The 19,791-nt window shown below is 44.2% G+C and overlaps 6 protein-coding genes across 20 annotated transcripts in view; 1 reads left to right on the forward strand and 5 right to left on the reverse strand.

Annotated features, from left to right (window-relative positions):
• Positions 1-928: 928 nt before the first annotated feature.
• LOC117750250 (gamma-crystallin 1-like) lies at positions 929-1,887 on the reverse strand. Its single transcript, XM_034561377.1, has 3 exons — positions 1,797-1,887; positions 1,402-1,644; positions 929-1,204 (listed from the first exon to the last, which is right to left on the reverse strand). The coding sequence occupies exons 1-3, from the start codon at positions 1,827-1,829 to the stop codon at positions 929-931; spliced, it is 552 nt and encodes a 183-aa protein (XP_034417268.1). The 5' UTR covers positions 1,830-1,887.
• Positions 1,888-2,646: 759 nt separating this feature from the next.
• Positions 2,647-3,381, reverse strand: LOC117750525 (gamma-crystallin S-1-like). The gene is made up of 2 exons (XM_034561782.1): positions 3,325-3,381; positions 2,647-2,919 (listed from the first exon to the last, which is right to left on the reverse strand). Exons 1-2 carry the CDS (start codon positions 3,379-3,381, stop codon positions 2,647-2,649), a joined length of 330 nt encoding a protein of 109 aa, XP_034417673.1.
• Positions 3,382-4,185: 804 nt separating this feature from the next.
• LOC117750571 (gamma-crystallin M3-like) lies at positions 4,186-6,581 on the reverse strand. The gene is made up of 3 exons (XM_034561837.1): positions 6,366-6,581; positions 6,019-6,261; positions 4,186-5,337 (listed from the first exon to the last, which is right to left on the reverse strand). Exons 1-3 carry the CDS (start codon positions 6,372-6,374, stop codon positions 5,062-5,064), a joined length of 528 nt encoding a protein of 175 aa, XP_034417728.1. The 5' UTR covers positions 6,375-6,581; the 3' UTR covers positions 4,186-5,061.
• Positions 6,582-7,157: 576 nt separating this feature from the next.
• On the reverse strand, positions 7,158-16,031 carry LOC117750500 (gamma-crystallin M2-like). The gene is made up of 3 exons (XM_034561740.1): positions 16,017-16,031; positions 8,051-8,308; positions 7,158-7,431 (listed from the first exon to the last, which is right to left on the reverse strand). The coding sequence occupies exons 1-3, from the start codon at positions 16,029-16,031 to the stop codon at positions 7,165-7,167; spliced, it is 540 nt and encodes a 179-aa protein (XP_034417631.1). The 3' UTR covers positions 7,158-7,164.
• LOC117750501 (uncharacterized protein C2orf80-like) lies at positions 9,512-12,932 on the reverse strand. Its single transcript, XM_034561741.1, has 8 exons — positions 12,227-12,932; positions 12,038-12,119; positions 11,252-11,334; positions 11,009-11,099; positions 10,545-10,622; positions 10,370-10,457; positions 10,129-10,247; positions 9,512-9,962 (listed from the first exon to the last, which is right to left on the reverse strand). The coding sequence occupies exons 1-8, from the start codon at positions 12,265-12,267 to the stop codon at positions 9,903-9,905; spliced, it is 642 nt and encodes a 213-aa protein (XP_034417632.1). The 5' UTR covers positions 12,268-12,932; the 3' UTR covers positions 9,512-9,902.
• A 2,903-nt stretch (positions 16,032-18,934) lies between the features above and the next one.
• pikfyve (phosphoinositide kinase, FYVE finger containing) overlaps positions 18,935-19,791 on the forward strand; it is a 30,335-nt gene continuing 29,478 nt past the window's right edge. For 12 of the 15 annotated variants that reach the window (XM_034561006.1, XM_034561011.1, XM_034561014.1 and 9 more), the window contains exon 1: positions 18,935-19,065. The gene's annotated coding sequence lies outside the window, so the exon portion shown is untranslated. Of the gene's footprint in view, positions 19,066-19,592; positions 19,644-19,791 lie in introns of all 15 variants that reach the window. The other 3 variants (XM_034561007.1, XM_034561009.1, XM_034561010.1) reach the window with 2 other exon arrangements.

Consider the following 19,791-nt stretch of genomic DNA (forward strand, 5'->3'; position numbering starts at 1 on the left):
ATACTTTAAGCAAATCACATTTAATGTTTATTTCTGGTGTGCAGAAAGTACATTTGTGGGAATATATATTTTTGTCTTTGAATTAAGTGTTACGCTACATTTCTTTTTCTATTTCTTAACATTGAGACAACCGTAAAGTGAATCTGTATAATTCTCATAATGTATTGCTGTATTTATAAAATACATACTTGTTGTTATTTGACATTCACTATAGAAGTCCATTTATTTGTATTTTCAGATTTGGTAAAACTATGAGCGTTTTTTTGTTATACACTATTTTGTTATATATAAGATAATTTGTTATATAAAGATAGTTACTTTATTAAAAGATAGTTACTTTATTAATCCCGCAAGGGGACATTTCTACTCAACATAGCCTGTTTTCTGCTTCACCAGATGCAACCTGATCTTTTACTATTCATTTGTGACTTTCAGCTCACTCGTTCATGTCGTTTGTTTCCCGTCTCACTCTCACTCTCTGTGCTGCTACTCTTTCCATGCTGTGTTGTGTGTAACGCTAATCATATGGATACATGCTGCCAGTACAGAGACCAGCTAATCCCACCGTGGGGGGGCACAGAGTGGGAGAGGACAACTCGTGCATTGTTTGGTATTTTAGCCGAAGCGTAGAGATTAATGGACAGTGTAGACGCTAACTGTGGATACATAGTTGAGCCAGACACAAGTGTTTTGTCTCTACTGTAACAATCAACTGAAAGAAGAACTCTGCGCTCACATTTTACAAAATGCTAATAAAGCTTTGTTGAAATTATGAATTCAAAACGTCAGTTGTGAAGCAACAAACCACCGTAGAGGACTTAGCAGATACAGAAGAAGAAAAAAGAAACCGTGAATGTTTTATGAAGCGGTTTATTGGTCAAACAGACAGTCAAACTCGGGGAAAGATGCTTTGAAACGAAGCCGGACTTCAGTTCAAGTCAGAGATCCTCCTGAGGGAGCCGACTCTCGGGCTGACGCCCCCCCAGTCGCTGTACCTCCGGTACTCTCCGGGCCTCAGGTAGTACGACTTGCCCTTGTAGTTGGGCTGCTCGTACATCAGCCAGTGGCCGTCCATCACGTTGCAGGAGTTGAAGTCGGACATGCTGAGGCGGTCCTGGACGTTTGGGCAGTCGTCCGCCACCTCGTGCATCTGGCCGGACATGTCGGAGCGCTCGTAGAGCCTCATCCTGTAGGAGCCTCGGTGCTGGTTGACAGAATGGAAAACCTCTCTTGTTACTGTGTGCAGCGCAATCATACATCTCGCTGGTAGAGTTCAGGAGCTTTCAAGTGTCTCACTAGTCGAGAGACTTCACTACTGACTGAAAACCAGCATTTAACATCAAGAGAACGGAGATCAAATTGGTCTATCGGGGTCTATCTCACGAAGGCTCTCTGGCCTACCTGGGGGATCATACGGCAGGACCTGACACAGTCGTTCATGCCGATCATGCGCTGGTTGTCGGAGTACTCGCCCCTCCTCATGAAGTACTGGTTGCCCGTGTAGTTGGGCCTCTCGTAGATCATGAAGCAGCCGCTCTCCACCCTGATGGAGTTGCACCGGTTGAAGTAGGAGTGGAGGTCGGCGCTGTCGCTGCTGCACTCATGAGAGCGCCCCTGGAAGTTCCTGTCCTCGTAAAATATGATCTGGAAAAGCAATCGTCGCACACACACACACACACACACACACACACATGAGATGTAGCACAGCGCCGTAGACGTCTAGTCGAGCGGAGGCACGGAAAACTCAAAGGATTATCGGGTGAAATACAGGTGCGGAGGAAAGGCCTTTGCTTTACCTTTCCCATGGTTATGTTGCCGTCGGACTGCATTGGCGGTCAGTGCCGTCCCTGAGCCGAGCCACTGTGCTTTATAAAAAAAAGAAAGAAAAGGCAGCCGTGTGATTGCGCAGCACAAAGTATTGTCATTCAAATATGTCACAGTGATGATGGATCAGGGGGGGAGGGGGGTGACGGGAAAAATCTGTTTATGTATAGATGACTCTTGATGTGTGATGAGTTATTGTTCTTTCCTCCATGTTCATCACAATCCCCCCCCCCCACACACACACACACACACACACGCACCACCAAAACCCAGAAAATGCCACTGTACAATGGACTGATAGACTGCACGGCATCAGCACGATTTTAATTAATATTTATTGGGGCCGACACATGATAATCCGTACAATCTATCGACTCGTTATTTATTTCTTTATTCTGGAACGGACATGCGCGATAACACAATATCTGAGGTAGAATAAATGCTTGTGTGAATATGAAGGATTTACATACATCTATTACTCTTTTTTTAAATGTCTGAGGTCCCGCTCACAACTGAATGGACTATGAAGACTCCATTTTGAAATTGCTTTATTACAGTGGTTATTACAGGTCCAGAGGAACATTTTGACGTTGCTGTAGTTGCTCTTGGTGTGCGGTGAGTCCAGCCCAACATCAGGGAATCAACCATTATCATTCTGATTGATGTTTTAAAAGCTTTTCAGGATTCGTATCTGAATCCTTGAAGTAAAATCCTACCAAATGAAACAGTTTCTACTTTTCATATAGTCTTGTGGGTCATTATCTGAGCATGAAGCCTTTCCAAAAACCTCCATGGCGCTCCGGGGATCCTGCGAAAAACAGATCAGTAGTCCAGGATGCGCCTGATGGAGCCGACCTTGGCGCTCCTGCCGCCCCACTCGCTGAACCTGATGTAGTCTCCGGGCCTGATCAGGTACATCCGGCCCCGGTAGTCGGGGTGCTCGTAGAAGAGCCAGTTGCCGTCGGTGACGTTGCAGGAGAAGATGTCGTTGACGTGGAAGCGGTCCAAGACGCTGGGACAGTCGTCCGCCAGGTCCATCATCTGACCCCCGAACTCGGTCCGCTGGTACAGGCGCATGTTGAAGGACCCGGGCACCTGGTTTTAAATAGAAAGGGAGAAACAGAAACAATATGCGTTGTGCTATTTACAAAAGTAGCTGTAATGTTGACATACAATAGTAATATAGGATATTTATAAGACCTTTACAATACACACACTAGAAATAATTACCGAATGTTGTCTTGACACTACGGAATGAAAAGTCTCATAAATAATCTTTCTCATAGACTTCTATACAATCCGGTTTCTTTTTGCAACCAGAGGAGTCGCCCCCCGGTGGCCATTATAGAGAATGCAGCTTTAAGGCACTCTTCAGAACAGGAAGTTGCTGCCTGGGTTTGACCGACGCTCTTTCAATCATCTCATTGCGACCTCTTCTTCTGCAACGATATAATGGCACCTACAGTTTATCTCAATGAGACCAACTCTTAATATTTATACAATGCACTCGTACTTCAGCCGCTGCAACTCCATCAGGGTGGAGAGCGGCTGCTTCATGATCTACGAGCGACCCAACTTCATGGGCCACCAGTACTTCATGAGGAGGGCCGAGTACCCCGACTACCAGAGGTGGATGGGCTTCAGCAGCTGCATCCGCTCGTGCAGGATGATACCGCTGGTGAGAACACGGTGAAAATTAATACAATATTTATACATACTCTCCTGTCCTCAGGCAGTACTGGTTCCCATCATAGTTGGACTGGTCGTAGATCATGAAGCAGCCGCTCTCCACCCTGATGGAGTTGCAGCGTTTGAGGAGGCACGTCAGGTCCGCAGAGTCATCGCTGCACTCAACACAGCGCCCGGAGAAGTTCTTGTCCTCGTAGAAGATGATCTAGACACAGAGATTTATATTGACTTTTGTTTAGAAATTGACTTTAAAATATATTTAAAAATGTTTGGGGAGTAGTTGACAATGTTTCTGGGTACATTCATGGTGTTTCCTCTTCATAATAAAACAAAAACGAAACAGTAGAGTTCAAAAGAAAAGCCTGGGGGCCTTTTGTTTCCTTCACAATAAAAGCATTTCCCATCCCACATGAACAGTGCTCTGTGGTCCCCTGCCCCCCTGTGGTGTTTACCTTCCCCGTGTAGGCCCCTTGGCCCGCCATGAATGTGCCTTGCCCTGTGTGCTGCATCCAGCTCTCTGAAGACTCCCCCACCTGTCACATATATAGTGCACGTGAAATGCAGACTCTGCAGGCGCCATTCATATTGTAATAGCCAGGAATCTTTGGTGTCACCCCGATGAGACGTTTAGGAGTTGTGTTTGCTCTGGTGTTGTTTTTTAATTTTAATTTTGTCGTGACTGAATGGTTGGATTGTTTTTGTACCACGCCCCCAAAGTTAAATGGTCTTTTATTCTTTAGAGTTCTTGATGTGGATTATTTGTTCCTTTTCTTTCACCGCTTTCGCTTTAAGCAGAGAGACCTTCATCAACTTTATTAACAGAACTATTTTCAAACTTTAGATCTCAGATAACAATAGTATTCAAAGCTGCTATATATGTTGTTGATAAAGTCTTCGACAGCAAATGTACCAATTATATTTAATTTGCCCGATGTGTTTGAAGATGATGGTATTGCCAAATTAAATTCTCACGTTAGCTTCATTAGAGAATGTGTCAGTTTGACCTTTTCTCATTTATAATGTAAACTCTCTAACACTGCCCTCTGGTGGCCATCCTCCAGATAAATACACATACACACACTGCTTAAACAGAGAGGTTTAAACCTCGAATTGTAAGAACAATTATCTTTATATTTATTTGTAAGATGCTCCATAATCATACTCCCCTTATAACAAATATAATGGTCGAGAGAACAGTCTCATTTAGGAGATATTCTGGAGCTTTCCATCACATCACATGGTCGTCATCAGCGGGCTGAGGTTTCCCAGTTGTTTGAGGAAAATAAATGTTAAAATGTATTCTTTTATTAATTTATTTTTTACTAAAAGTTCACTCTTGACCTTCCACGACAACCTGTCAATCTCTCTGTCTGATGAAGACCATGTGAAATGGTCTAAAGCTGCTATAAATGGCCCATGTGGTGAGGCAGTCTAAGTCTTATTTTATTCTTTTAACCGTGTCACTTGCAAACGCGCCCTCCAAAACGCAGAGAGCAAGAACACAAAAACCGAACACGAGTGAGCGCGGACGCCATTTTATTCATCTTTTTAGAGATCCGTGAGCCGCCTGACGGAGGCCATCCTGGAGTTGCTGCCGCTCCACTCGTTGAAGCTCCTGTACTGGCCGGGCCTCAGGTAGTAGTGGCGCCCCCTGTAGTTGGGCTGCTCGTACGCCAGCCAGTGGCCGTCCATCACGTTGCAGGAGTTGAAGTTGGAGGTGCGGAAGCGGTCCATGAGGTTGGGGCAGTTGTCGGTCAGCTCCATCATCTCGCCTCCCATGTCGAAGTGCTCGTACAGCCTCATCTTGTAGCCGCCGCCGCTGGGCTGCAGAGGGCAGGGGGGGGGGGGGGGGGGGGGGGGGGGGGGGGGGGGGGGGGGGGGGGGGGGACAACGGGAATCAAGCGTTCCTACTCATAATTATACATCGAAATGTCAAAAGACAAATGTGCCTCATTAAAAGCAAATACTGTTTATATTTGGTTTTTTTTTTAAGTATATAAGTGTACTAGTCAGACATTTTGGTCAGCAGCTAGTTAGCTTAGCATAAAAGCTATCCTCCCCACGACAACTGATCCCAGGAATGAAAACGGTCGATAAAATATGTGCTCATCAAAAGATATTATGTGTTAATTACTGACTGATGGGAGGTTACCTGTGTACAGAGCCAGGCGCCCTGTTCCCCAGTCTTTATGTGAAGCTATAGGCTAAGCTAAGAGGCTGCTCGCTTCATATTTACCACACAGACACGAGGGGGGTATTTAAATCTGATGAGCGTATTTATAAATGTCAAACTTTTCCTTTCAAGCTAAATATATTCATTTGGAATAAACCAACTGCAAACTGAAGGGATTAGCACTATTCTGTATGTTAATAAACCTTTTTAGATTTGGTTAGAAATGTGCCAAAAGTTGAATAAGCGGTCCTCGCTCATGTTTCTGCTTCACGTCTGAACCCTTTGTGACTGTTTGTGGCCGTGTGACGAGTCATTCTACCAGAAGGCCTCACCGTGGGGATCATGCGGCAGGACCTGACGCAGTCGCTCATGCCCGTCATGCCCGTGTAGTCGGAGTACTCTCCCCTCCTCGTGAAGAACTGGGTTCCCGTGAAGCCGGGCCGGTCGTAGAGCACGAACATGCCGCTCTCCACCCGGATGGAGCGGCAGCGCTCCAACACGGAGTGCAGGTCAGCGCAGTCGGCCGTGCACTCGCAGCGCTGGCCCCCGAAGTCCCTGTCCTCGTAGAAGATGATCTGACGGAGCAGAGGCAGTTCAGCTTATTGCAGAGAGCCCAATGTGTGTGTGTGTGTGTGTGTGTGTGTGTGTGTGTGTGTGTGGGGAGGGGGTGAACACAAACCTTTCCCATGATGGCTGCTGCTGTCGGTCAAACTGCTTCCTGCGTGTGTTGTTGTTGCTTTTTGCCCACCGAAGGTAGAGCCCATCTTTATATGTGTTGCCCCAGTGTGTGTGTGTGTGTGTGTGTGTGTGTGTGTGTGTGTGTGTGTGTGTGTGTGTGTGTGTGTGTGTGTTGTTGTTCAAAAGGGGGCCTGGTGGCATGTCCTCTGTTCGGGTTAACAGACACTGTGCAGCTTCCAGAGCTCCGGCGTGGACGTGATGCTGGAACAGTCAACGTGTGTTGCTAATGGGATGGATTCAGTGTGTTCATGCAGTTTAGAAGAAAACAGAAAATGCATGTGAACATGGGGAGATGGATATTACAGTAAATAACCATAACCAGTGTTTTATGAATATGTTGTGTACTGTAGCTGGTAAATGATGAATGGACTGAAGTGTAGCCCCGTTATCTCTACAGAGGCTATAAAAATGTGACTGGCAGAGAGAAAATAATAATAGTTATATTAATACTGCTGTGTTTTAAGATGTTCATGTTTGTTGGATGTTTATCAGCCGGTTAGTTAAATCAATCAAAACCAAAAGATGTATTCACAAGCACAGAGAGAAAAAAATAGATTCAGTAGATTCATTCATTAAATTTTATTTTTCCCATAATGATTTCTTATTAACATGCCGGGTCAACCTCTTTATCATAGTATCACAATATTTCATTAACTTTACCATAAATAATCTTTTTTTTTTTAAAGGAGGAAAACTTTTTAAAAAGAAGTAAATCCAACAGCATCCAGTGAGCCTCCGGATTAAAACTCTGTGATCCTGCGGAAGGACCCGGTGGTGGCGCAGGTGGCCCCCCAGTCACTGAACTTGCGGTACTCTCCGGGCCTCATGAAGTACTGCCGGCCGCGGTAGTTGGGGTGCTCGTAGAGGGTCCAGTAGCCCTCCACCACGTTGCAGGAGTAGACGTCGCGGCTGCGGAAGTGATCCTGCACCGAGTCGCAGTCCTCGCTGAACTCCATCATCTGGCCCTGGAAATTGGGCCGCTCGTAGATGCGCACGCGGAAGGGGCCCTCGCTGGTCTGGGGGAACACGTGGGGGGGGGGGGGGGGGGGGGGGCAGCGTTAGACCGGGAGGTGCGTCGGTGCAAGGGGGTCCTCCTGGACCTACTCAGGATGATCCTTCATTCTTTTGCCTCAGATTAAAAAAAGCTTTTACACATGTTCTTAACTCCAATGATTACACCTATGTCCTCGTATTTTATTGTCATTGTATATATTGTTGTTGTATTTGTGTGTTTTTGCCATATGGACTCGTGAGTCTGAAATAAAAGAAATATATAACATTTACAATTTAGAGGTTTAGGCTTGCGCAACACCTCGTCGTGAATCATATTTTTTATTATTATTTTTATTCTGCAAAAGTCAATGGAGACAAATTACTTATCTCCAGTCAAATCCATCTCATTTAGTGTCTTGTGGAAGTTTATGTTTGGTGGGAGGATAAAATATGATGTGTTTTTAATTATATAAGTATTACATAATATATGTATTCGTCTTTGCCTTATGCACAAAAAACAAACAACAGAAAACAAGTTGCTTCTCAAACACAACACATTGTGTTCATGTCTCCTAATAGAGCTCGTGGAGCATCCCTCCCCTCCACGTTGTCTCGCAGGCTCTCACACGTCACAGGAACATAACTCACATAGGAGAAGGTGCGGCAGGAGCGCACGGTGTCGTTGTAGCCCATCCAGCGCTGGTAGTCCGGGTACTCCCCCCGGGTCAGCACGTACTGGTAGCCGGTGTAGTTGGGCTTCTCGTACAGCACCCAGCAGCCGCTCTCCACCTTGACGGAGTTGCAGCGGCTGAAGTGGGGTTGCACGTCGGGGCAGTCGGTGTCGCACTCATGGGAGCGGCCCTGGAAGTTCCTGTCCTCGTAGAATGTGATCTGAGTCCCCGGGGGGGGGGGAGAGAGAGAGAACGGGAGAGCGGTCACGGTGCACAATAACAAGCCTGCAACGCGTGTGACGTCATTTATTTACATTGTAGCCATTGCACAACCTGCAAGCGTCACATGCTCATCCTAATGAGGGGGGCATGTTATTATCAATATGTGGTTGTTGCGTCGTTTCCCAAGAAATTATGACGTCTTTTTTCAGGCATTTGACTGTGAAGCGGCTGCATTGGATCTCCAGTAAGTCCTCCATTGCACATGCACAAGTGTTCACCGGCTTCATGAGCATCATCACAGGCACAGGACTCACCTTACTCATCTTTGCAAAGTGTGCTGGAGCCGGTCGCCTACACTGGAAATGCTGGTCTCACAAAGCAGCACCGCGGCGCCCGGCTATATAAAGCCCAATCAAAGGGGCTGGCAGATCCCAGTTGAGCTGCTGTTTCTATGGAGCTGGCATCGCTGCCAACGGTGTCCGACCCGGGCATAGAGCAGAAAACCCTGAATCATCAACGCAAAAGTCCTACCAGGCAGATTACTGACCCACGAGAAAGGGGGGCGGGATGGGGGGGGTCCTCTTTATTGATATGCACATCAGCCAACATCAAGTGGATTAATCTGGTCCACGCAGAATGTCAGAGGTCATCACAAAACCGCTCGGCCTTTGTTGAAATGTGAAACTGCGGCAGCGGAAAAGCTTAAACCGTGAGAGAAAATGTGTAAAATATATAGTTATTACTTGATTAATAATCACGTGGATGGGCTGTTTATACATTTAATTCACTACATTTGACCTCATGGATCTGAGCTTAGTTTCAAACTAGTGATTTACTAAATTAGGCTGCAGCACCAAAACTTTAAAATGTCTCTCGGCTAGTGCAGACTTTAGTAATGTGTGTATCGGTTGCTAGGAGACATCTGTGGCAGCTGTCCAATCAAGAGAAATCAAATATGTAAACAGGAAGTCGTTAACGAGCTTCCAAAAAAAATGCCCAAAAAATACACGTTTGGAGAATTATGAGGTTCAGAATTAGAAGTTTATAATATTAGTTTTTTTAAATGTGGTGCATTTCATTATATATATTTTTATTTAGCTTAAATCTCCATCTGCAAAGTAACTAGTAATAAAAGTAAAGTGGAATGGAAAAAGTACAATATTTCAAAGTATAAAAGTTGCAGACAATGAAAATACTTGTGGAAAGTACGAGTAGTTATTTATTAGTTTAGTCAAACGTTATTGGCATAATATATTTTGGTATTCGAGGTGTAAAAAAAATGTAATTATCAAACAGCATTTATCAAGTTTTCATGTGTTTTACTTCTCACTCTTATCATTTATTATATTAACCCTTACAAGCAACAAGTCATTATGACAAAAATGGCTTCATGAACTGCCTCCAAATGCTGAAAATATCCCTCAAGCTGTAAAGATTGACGTGTAAAAAAGGTATAAAGTGAACATTGAAAGAAAAGAAAGCAGACGTGAGAAACTATTAAACTCAAACACTTTTTTTTTTCCTCACGGAAGTAAATAAGACGTGAAAGTCCATCGCTGTGAGGACGAGAATCAAAGTGCAGGAAGTGGACTTCAGTCGTCCAGCGAACCTTCGTAGTGCTCAGCCCTCTTCTCAGGATGAGCACTGTGGTCCTGAGGGGGGAAGAGAGAGAGAGTCATATAAACATGTCCACAAGGTGGCAGCAGAGCTCTTTCACGACATCATGAAACAAGATTGTCGAGATCATTTTTTTTCCGATTTCCTTTTTTCCGGATTGATAGAAGAGACACCAGACGAGCTGCATAAATGACGACTCACACTGAGGAAGGAGTGTGACGAGGAGGAGGAGGAAGACGCCGAAGAGTTCCCCGCCGCTCGTCCGGGGGCCGCGCCGCTCGCCTTCATCCTCTCAGACAGCCACCGGTTCAACTTTTGACCTTTTGAGAGATTCTTTTTATTATTATTATTTATTTTTTGTACACAACTTTTGGACTTATTTCTGTCGAGATGTTTTGATTTCATGTGCAGAGTTTAATTTATTTGTCTCAAACACACTCACTGTGCTTCCTTGAGTGGTAAACGGCCTTGTAGGAGCCGAGCATTGCAAACGGATGGTAGGACAGGGTGAAGGGATACACGATCGCGCCCTATGGGATACAAATCACATTTCTATATCACCGACACTATGAAATACTATATAATTTCACGTATACTGCGTCTGTGGATTCTAGCACCTTGGCTTGCTGGTTCGGGAATGAAGCAGCCGGTCTACACCGGTACAGAGCCAAGATTTCCTCCACTGGAAGGCTGCTCTGAAGCAGGAAAAATAAAACTGCCACATTGGGGGTATTTTTTCATTTGAAGGCATTTCATATGAACAGGAAGTAAAAAGGACCAGTGTGTAGCATTAGAAATGGAATATGAGGCTCAAAACCAGGTTTTCACAGGTGTATAAAATCACCTGAAAGTAAGAATAGTTGTGTTTTTCATGAGCTCAGAATGAGGCCTTCATATGGAGCGGGTCCTCTGTGTTTCTACAGGAGCCCAGAGCGGACAAAACACTAAAGAGCCTTTCACGTGTCGTCTGTTATACGTGAAGCCATTCAGTTGTTCTCAATCTGCAACCTCACCAAAAACCCGCCACATGTGTCCCTTTAATAAGTAGCTGCGTTTGTGCATTAGTGACACGTTACCATACCATAATTATCCCGGCAAAGGACGACAGGATCATGGCCTCCCGCTCTGAGCGATCTGGATACCGGGCGCCTCCTGAGCTGCTCGCTGCCCCGCTGTGGTAGAGAGGGAAGCTTCAAATGAGCAGCCACAGGAAACCCAACCAGTCCAGTGTTGATATGGAGGGGCCCTCACGCAGAGTAATAATACATAATATCACGTATGAATAAAAGTATGATACATCGTTGTGAAAACACAAGCAGCGTACACGATGTCTCCGTCCAGCACTTCACGTCCCTCGTCTGTGTCCAACCACCAAAGGGCGACTCTGACAGCCAGGTCATAGTGAGCCTGCAACACATCAAATACAGAGCGACTCACAGCGGAAGGAAATGGTGCAATGCTTTGTGTGTGTAATATATATATATATATATATATATATATATATATATATATATATATATATATACACACGCACACATTATATTACACTGTGTATGTATGTGTGTGTGCGTGTATATATATATATATATATATATATATATATAGATATATCTATATAGATAGAGCTGTTTATATAAATACATAAAATATTAAATATATAAATACATATATATGTATTTAATCCGGAAGTAAATGTTGCAATACTTTGTGTGTAATAAAAATAAGTTAAAAAAATACTAATATATATATATATATAGCTGTACTTTAAATTATATCTATATACATATACACAATGTAATATGTTTATATAAATACATATATATATGTATTTTATATATATATATATATACACATATATATATATATATATATATATATATATACACACACACATGTATATATATATATATATATATATATATATATACACACACATACATATATACACACATATATATATATACATATACACACACACACACACAATGTAATATGTTTATATAAATATATATATATATATAAATATACATATAAGTTTTGTACAGCTCTGCCCCGTTAGTGTCTTCTATTGACTGGTTGACTCGGCGTCACAGCTCTGATCCACCTTTACCAGGTCATCCATTGTGGAGGTCCCCTTCTTCCCCTTTGGGTCAAAAGATTTCTCTCTGAGCTTCTGCCCGATGTAATCGTCTCTGTTCCGATTAGAAGAAGAAGAAAAACAACAAGTTGGCCTTTCTTTTTTTTTTCTTTTTTTTTTTTTAAATCAGCTTCTTTTCCGCCGATTTTCACATCCACTCACATGAGCGCCTCGACGTCTCTCTTCAGCTGCCTCGCCTCCATTTTCGGAAGGAAACGCTTTCACCTACGACTCCCATCAAAAACAAATGGAAATACTTAAATACAATAAAACTCTTTTATCGCCGCGGAGACGACTAGAATGAGTGAAGCGGGGAAAACAAGTGACGCATAACACCGTTAATGTAACAAAACTAAGTGGTTAATTTACTGCTGCGTAGGACGTGAACCCGACACCGTGCCGGGCCGCCAGACTGCCAACTACACAAGTATAGTCCACCTAAAAAAAATAAAAAATAAATGCATTCCCTGAAACTAGAGGTACAACATCTGTGTGCAAGAAATACAAACGTGCACAGAAAAAGGTTTAGACTTTGTGTTTTAAAATCGTTTTAAAGTGCAGATCAAATGAATCGTTTAAAACTCACCACGAACGAGCCGACGGACCTTCAGTTACCATGACGATACAACATCTCACACAAAAAGGGGGGGCTGCGGTCCTGCTTGCAACGAGGAGAGGGGAACCTTTCCGGCGATGCGGAAGAGACTTCTCAGGTGAGCCGACAGGGTTGAATAATTTATGACCGCCTGTCAATCTCCCAGACCGTTACCAGCCAGACATTACTGGGAAATAAGTGGGTTTTAAAGACCATTTTAAGTGTTTTCACTTTTTATTAAGCTTAAGCAAACCAACAATTTACAATAAACCAGGTTTAAAAAAAATAAAATAAAATCATCAGTCAGTTGGAAAGTCCACCAGAACGGATGTTTCCAACTTCTTCTGCATCGGCTTCTTCTTCTTCTTCCTCGTGTCCTTGAACACGGGAGAACTCAGAAACTCGCTGTCTGTGAATTTATCTCCACGCCTCATTTTGCTGTTACAAAAAATAAATAAAATAAATACAATTAATTAACTCCTGGCTGCTGTTTTCTGGTATAAATCGCTACTGTAAGGATGATGTTGTCCTCACCTGTTGAGGGTGGGCTCCTTGTAGCTGACGACACCTTTCCGCCTCCTGGTTCTCCCTCCGTCTTCACTCCCTGGGGTTCGAATGGTGTTGGTCAGAGACGTTAGGACTCGTCCTGCTGCAACGCAATAAGAGTCAAGTTGTCCTTTTTTAGGAAAGGAACAATGTTTTTATACATTACTACAACTACAAGCTAGAAATAAAAAAAAAAATCCGCCAGGCTACATTTCACAACTGGTGAAACAAAGTTTGTTGTTGTAATACTCATTCCAGCCACACGAGGCTGCGGCGCACCACTAGCCCACGTTCTAGAGACCATAATGTGACATAACTCATAATTTATGGAAGCCTACTTTATGTTTAGAGTGCATGGAGTCCAAAGGGTAGTGGTGTGCTTCAACCTATTGTGGCCAGAATTAGTATTACAAAAACAAATAACACTTTTATTCTAACAATACAACAAAAAAAACAATGGATACCACACCTGGAGAGGCTTCGGCCGTGACGTCAGCAGACACCTCAATCGCCGCCGCTCTGCCCGACGTCTCCCTCCTGGGACTGGCGAGTAAAGAGCCCGCCTCTGTGTCGGCGACGCTGACGTCGACATCCAGCCACGGCGGCACCTCGTCCGTCAGCAGGCGTCCCAGATGCTGATGGCCCGCCTCCTCGCCGCGCAACGCGGCGGACGTCCTCCAGTCGATTGGCAGAACTTTGTCCCGAGTCTCCCGCCGCCTGCACACGACAAACGTTTCCCTCGGATTTCTGGTTTCTGTGGTCGTCCGCGGCTCGAACGTCTTTCGGTGGCGTTTTGGAGTCGGGGCCGTCCTCGACGTCGAGTCGTGTGCAAAGATGTCGGAATGGTGGTCAACCACGTGGAAATCATCCGATTGCTCTTCGTTTCTTTCAGGGCCGCCGACGCCACAGAGAGGTGAGGCGTCGGCGCGGCCCTCCAGGTGACACGCTTCATCCACGGATTTGAATCTGTCGTCGCTTCGGCTACTTTTCTTCTTCTTCTCCTCCTCCTTCTTCTTCTTCTCCTTCTTCTTTTTCACGCACCCCTCCTGCTGAGCAGCTTTCTTCGTACGGCTTTGGCTCTCTTCCTGCCTCCTGGCTTTTTTAGGGCTCCGAAACTCTGTTCCCGGAGTCCAGTCTTGATCCGGCGGCGACGCGTCCTGGTCACTGCCGCGACTCAAATCCTCTCGAGGGTCCTCCGAGTCCAGAGTGGCCAGCCAAGGACGCTTACAGGAGCTCGGCGTGTCCTTGACGAGGGCTCTCGAACTCTGCCTGCGTGGGCTCGAATCTGCACGTTTCGCAACCACGACCGTCGGCGCTTCTTCTTCCTCACAGTTGGAGGATTCCGCAGCGGGCATCAAGTCCGGCTCTACTTTGGCTCCGGTTGTTGAGGCGCTATCCCTGGCCACCGAGACCAAAAATGTCCCCCTGCTTCTTAATTTCTGACTTCCTCCAGAAGCAGCCCTCGTCTTGCGCTGCGGTTTATCGCTCGCACGTTTCGACTCCGGCTGCGTGACCTCGTCTGCGCAGAACGGGAACTCTTGGGGCGGCTCCTGGACTTCGCACGCTTCGACTTCTCCCTCCACGTCGTCGTGGACCCGGTCCCACGTGGACCCACTTGTCTCGCTTTCCCGCGACAGCGGAGGAAAAGAGACAAACGTCTTCCGGGTGGCCGACGATGCCCTCCTGCCTTTAGTCCGGGACCTCCTGCATGTGACTTTGGAGCTGGCTGCTTCCGCTGCGTCGTTCTCCGGCGTCAATTTTACACCTCTGCTGGATTTTGGGAATCTAATTTCAGGATCCATGAAATAATCGTCCAGGTCCTCCGTGGCACCGTCTTGGGACCCTGTGTTTGTCTTGGTGTGGTCGCGGGACTGGGCTTTGTCCTTGGACATTTTCTGACGCTTGACAGCTTCAGACTTTATTAATTTGGGAATGCAAGAGGGAGCGACACTCCCGCACTTGGGAGCTTTCTGAGCCTCAGTCAACCAGCAGTCTGCAGAGTTCTTCACTTGAGGATCTTCAGCTACGGCTTTTTCCTTATTCTTCTTGATTTTCAGCTTGCCGGTGCGCCCGGTATTTTTGGCCTTGGTTTCCACGGTGACTATCTCAGCAGGTGTGCTTAGTGTCATCTCCATGGAGGTATTCAGGAGCAGAGTCCTCTCTTGTTTGTTACCGTGTTCTGGTTCAGGTTCCTTGGCGGAGCTACTTGGGAGGGCGACGACGTCAGACAGAGACGGTTTGGGTTGTTCACACAGGCTCACAGCTGAGGAGGTTTGGCTGCTCTGGAGACAGTGGGCAGACTTCATTTCTCCAGATTGAGAAAAGATCATCGACAGCCTCTCTACTTCCTCCCTCAGGCTGCTGGACGGACGGGATGTTCCTGCCGCGGGAGCTGGTGTGAACTGGCTTGACGGAGTTTCCATAGTCTCCGTGTTATCTGTGAAAAAAATAAGTTATGGACAAGAAACAAATGACGTATTTACAGGGAATCAGTATCTCGGTGACGTAAAAAAGGGAAATTATGAGCAGCACCAAAATCTCTGAAGCTCCCTACCAGGGAAGAGATCAGTGGACGCTCGGGGTCTGTTCTGAAGACTGAAGACATTTGCAGAGATGTTTTTTTCAGGCAAGTCCGCCGGTACTTTCGGTTCTGGTAACAACGGCTGTGCGATTTCTGGCTGAGGAGGCAACTGATCTGTGGCACTAACAACGAGCAAAACGGGAAGAAAGACATAGCAGATGTCATTCATGGCTCTCTGAGAAAAAGAAAGAATATATAAAGAGTATTTGCTCACCTTCCCACTGCAAGACATTCTTTGTCGACATCACCAGAGGAGGTCTTGTTGTCCTCAGATAGTTTAGGGAGATCCTGTTGGTAATACAATCACAAATGATGCCTCGTATCGTTTGACATTTACAGTTATCATTCAATTATACAAGTGTGTGTGAATTTAGTCAGAGAGTCTGACTTTTAAACCACGCGTTGAATAATTGACACAGGAAATATAGAAAGAAGTTTCTAGAGCTTTATTTTCAACTAAATTAATGGAAAAGACTTTAAAGTTTGATTTCATTGGATGAATTAAACCTTTTTTAAAAGATTGTGTGTGTATATATATATATATATATATCACGTAGTGTTCTTTACTCAACTGATTGTATTATTTATTTATACCTTGTGTTTTGTTGTAATGACGTTCCGGCAAAGGAAGTTTCACTGTATGGAAAATTCTTGTTTTTAACTGTGCATATACCAATAAGCCAGATGTCTGCGATTGTTCTTAGTTATCATGTCTCATTGGGTCAAACGTACCTTCAAAATGTCATTAAATATAATATATTCACATCAACCTAATGCTGTACTCATTTTGAGTGTAACCTCTTCAGAGTGCACTCACACTGTCCGGGAACAGGTCAGCCGCCATGGCCAAGTGCTGCAGAGTGTCGCTATGAAGAGATTTAAAGATGAGGAGCTGTGACAGAAAAGACAACAACAAGATGAACTGCAGTCAAACAGAAACAAACATCAACTCAGACCGCCCCACTTTTGGGCACAGTACGTGAAAAACAGGCCTCGTTGTTAACTGCTGTCGCACAATAATCGTGAGTGAACAACAAACCAACCAGTTTCCTCAGCTTGTAATTCTTGGTGGCCAGATCGAAGCACTGGGCCTCCACTTGCTTCTGGAGGTGCACGACCTCCATCTCCAGCTGCCTGCTCCGCTCCTTCTGGGCCTGCAGACCAAGAGCCAAGTTCTTGTTGTTGGTCTTCAGCGAGACCTTGAAGAAGGAGGAGGTGTCTGGTGTGGTCGTGGGAAGAGAATATCAATTCAACATGTCCCAAAGCTTGCAGTATAATAGTATAGTTTGTATAATATTGGTAATAATAATAAGAATGGCAGACTCACTGAGGATCTTGTGTTTGATCTTGGAGGCTGTGACGTTCGCTGAAGTCTGCTTGGACGACATTAACGTTGCCATCGTCGTCCTGGATAACATGGTCGAGGTGGACATGTGGAGTTGCCCTGGAAATAAAAATCGATCACCTGAAAGAAAATAAACGCGCGTGACATTAATATATACTGTGTATATGTATATATATATGAGTCCATAAAGCAACACACACAGATACAACAACAATATATAAAATACAATACAAGGACTGCAGTTAAAAAAAAATACAAACACTTGTTCCAATGTTTCCAGAAACAGGAAAAATACCTCGTATTTGTTAATGAAGCTGGTTTTGATGCGTTGCCAGATATTTGGCCACACCTAGTCAAACAACGTGTATGTCACATTATTAACGTTAATACTGCTGTATAACTGAAGTGAATGCTAACCTAGCTAAATCACATTACAGACACACGTCTCAGTAACAGCTAAGCTAACCAACTGTAACTAGACTACAAGAAAACGTACCGTTATTGAACGTTAGCCAGCGGAAGATTTGGCCTCAAACAAATGTCCTTGTTGGCGACTTTAAATCGGTCAAATTAAGCTGACCATGATATTTAAAATCCTAAAAAATTCGTTGTTTGAAAGGCTGCCGTCCGATTAATTTAACGCTACATTTTGAACCTAGACAAAAAGTCCGCCGTTTCTTTGCGCATGCGCGTGTGGGCGCGTCATAGAAGCTGAGGGCCAATCACGGAGACGTATGACGAGAATCAAAGTGGCCAATCAGAAACAAGATGCCTCAAACCAACTTTTCTTCTTCTTCTTCTTCTTCTTCTTCTTCTTCTTCTTCTTCTTCTTCTTCTTCTTCTTCTTCTTCTTCTTCTTCTTCTTCTTCTTCTTCTTCAACAATAGAAGAGGAATCATTTGTATGCAGCCTAATGATGAATCTCAACCGTTTTAATTAATAACATGTATTAAACCTAATAGATTAATAAATGTAAATTTACAGGCAAAAAGCCACACTTATTTGGTTTTCTGAACATTGACAAGACCACCTGTGTACTTTCACAACCTCTCTCTGAATTATAAATGCATCCAGCTCAGCTTTTAAACAAATAAGTAACATGTGAAAGCAACTCCAAGTATTTAGTCTTTAGTATTTAGTCATGAATACATGGAAAAACAGCACTAAAGAGATCATCGTGCTTGACGTCTTTTTTGTTTGTTTTCGACAGTAGGCGAGCAATTGTAGTAAAATCCTGCAATCAAAAAACTTAAATAACTAAAAGTGCATATAGGTGTTTGCCTCAAAACATACTTAAAGTAAAGTAAAACTACAAATTATGCATTGATGTAATAATGTCACAGAAGTGTTGTAGCCGATAAAGGTGAGCATATTTTTAGTTACTTTATATACTGCTGGGTGGCTTAATTCATAATAATAATATTAATAATACTTCATTTGTTGATTTATATTTATTATATGTATTAATAATCGGAATCTGCAAAGTATGGGTTCAATTAATGAAATTGAGTAAAAAAGTACAATATTTGCCTCAAAAAAAGTGTTGAGTCGTATTATGAAGTAGGATAAAAATGTAAATTATAAGCAAAATAGTGTTGTGGCGCACATGTATGTGGTAACATCATTTTCTAAATGGGTACTAACTATTTTGTACTTGTACTCAAGTCGTATTTTGCATTCATGCGTTTTACCTGTAACAGAGCACGTATACACTGTAAGTGTTGCTACTTTTACTCCAGTAAAATATCACTTCGACAATCGATTGCTCTGAGTTCGACCTCTTCCGCCTTCCTCGTGATCACAACAGTCGCGCTCGGTGCAGGCATCGATTCGTCAGGGCTGCTCGTCTCCCCGGGATGTCGGCTTTTCCGTTTTAAAGACGTCTTCGAGGTCGCACGGCTTCACACGTTGATGTCATACTCATACAGCGAACGGGTAAATTCGCCTTTTTTTTAACATTTAATTTAGCTGTCACGGCGGTTTAATCACGTTTCACGCGTGGAACGACCGCCGGCTTCGTTAAATACAGACGTAACGTCACCACTGTACGCTTCAAGCTAGTCGGCTAACGTTAGCGCACGCTATGTCAGTTAGTTCAGCTTTTTTTGGGCAGTTTGTTGCTTAATGTCTCAACTTCTAAACACAAGGGCGAATTAGTGGAATTATACAAAGTGGAGTTAAATTATCCAGCTGGATGCACAGTTTATAGTTAGCTTACAAGCCAGTTGCTAGGTAAGTTAAGACATCTGTGGGACATATTGACACTCTTTGTCTGAAGACGATCAGTGAGAGTGGACTTTATCTAACTATATATGACGTGAGGTGGAGGAGGAGGGCTTGGTCCAAGGCTGTCAAATGACCAGGAAACACAACTATGCCGCGGCCTGTTATGGTCACATGACGAGGTGGAGGACGTGATGCTGCTACTTCTGTTTTGATCCCCACGCCCTTCTTTGTACTAGCTTAACACGGCGTGCATGGCAAACTGACAGCCTGTAGCCCTTCTTCAAAGGGTAAGTCCAGAAGAGGTGCTCTCTGTACACAGTTGGTAAATATGCAGGATGTAACGGCTGTTTGGTGTCTCTGACTAATCGATCACGTGTTCAATACTGTGAGTTCATGTGTGGGACAAAGCAGGAGGAAGCGTGTATGAAAGTGTGA

Source organism: Cyclopterus lumpus, chromosome 21, assembly GCF_009769545.1.
Source record: "Cyclopterus lumpus isolate fCycLum1 chromosome 21, fCycLum1.pri, whole genome shotgun sequence".
Classification (NCBI taxonomy): Eukaryota; Metazoa; Chordata; class Actinopteri; order Perciformes; family Cyclopteridae; genus Cyclopterus; species Cyclopterus lumpus.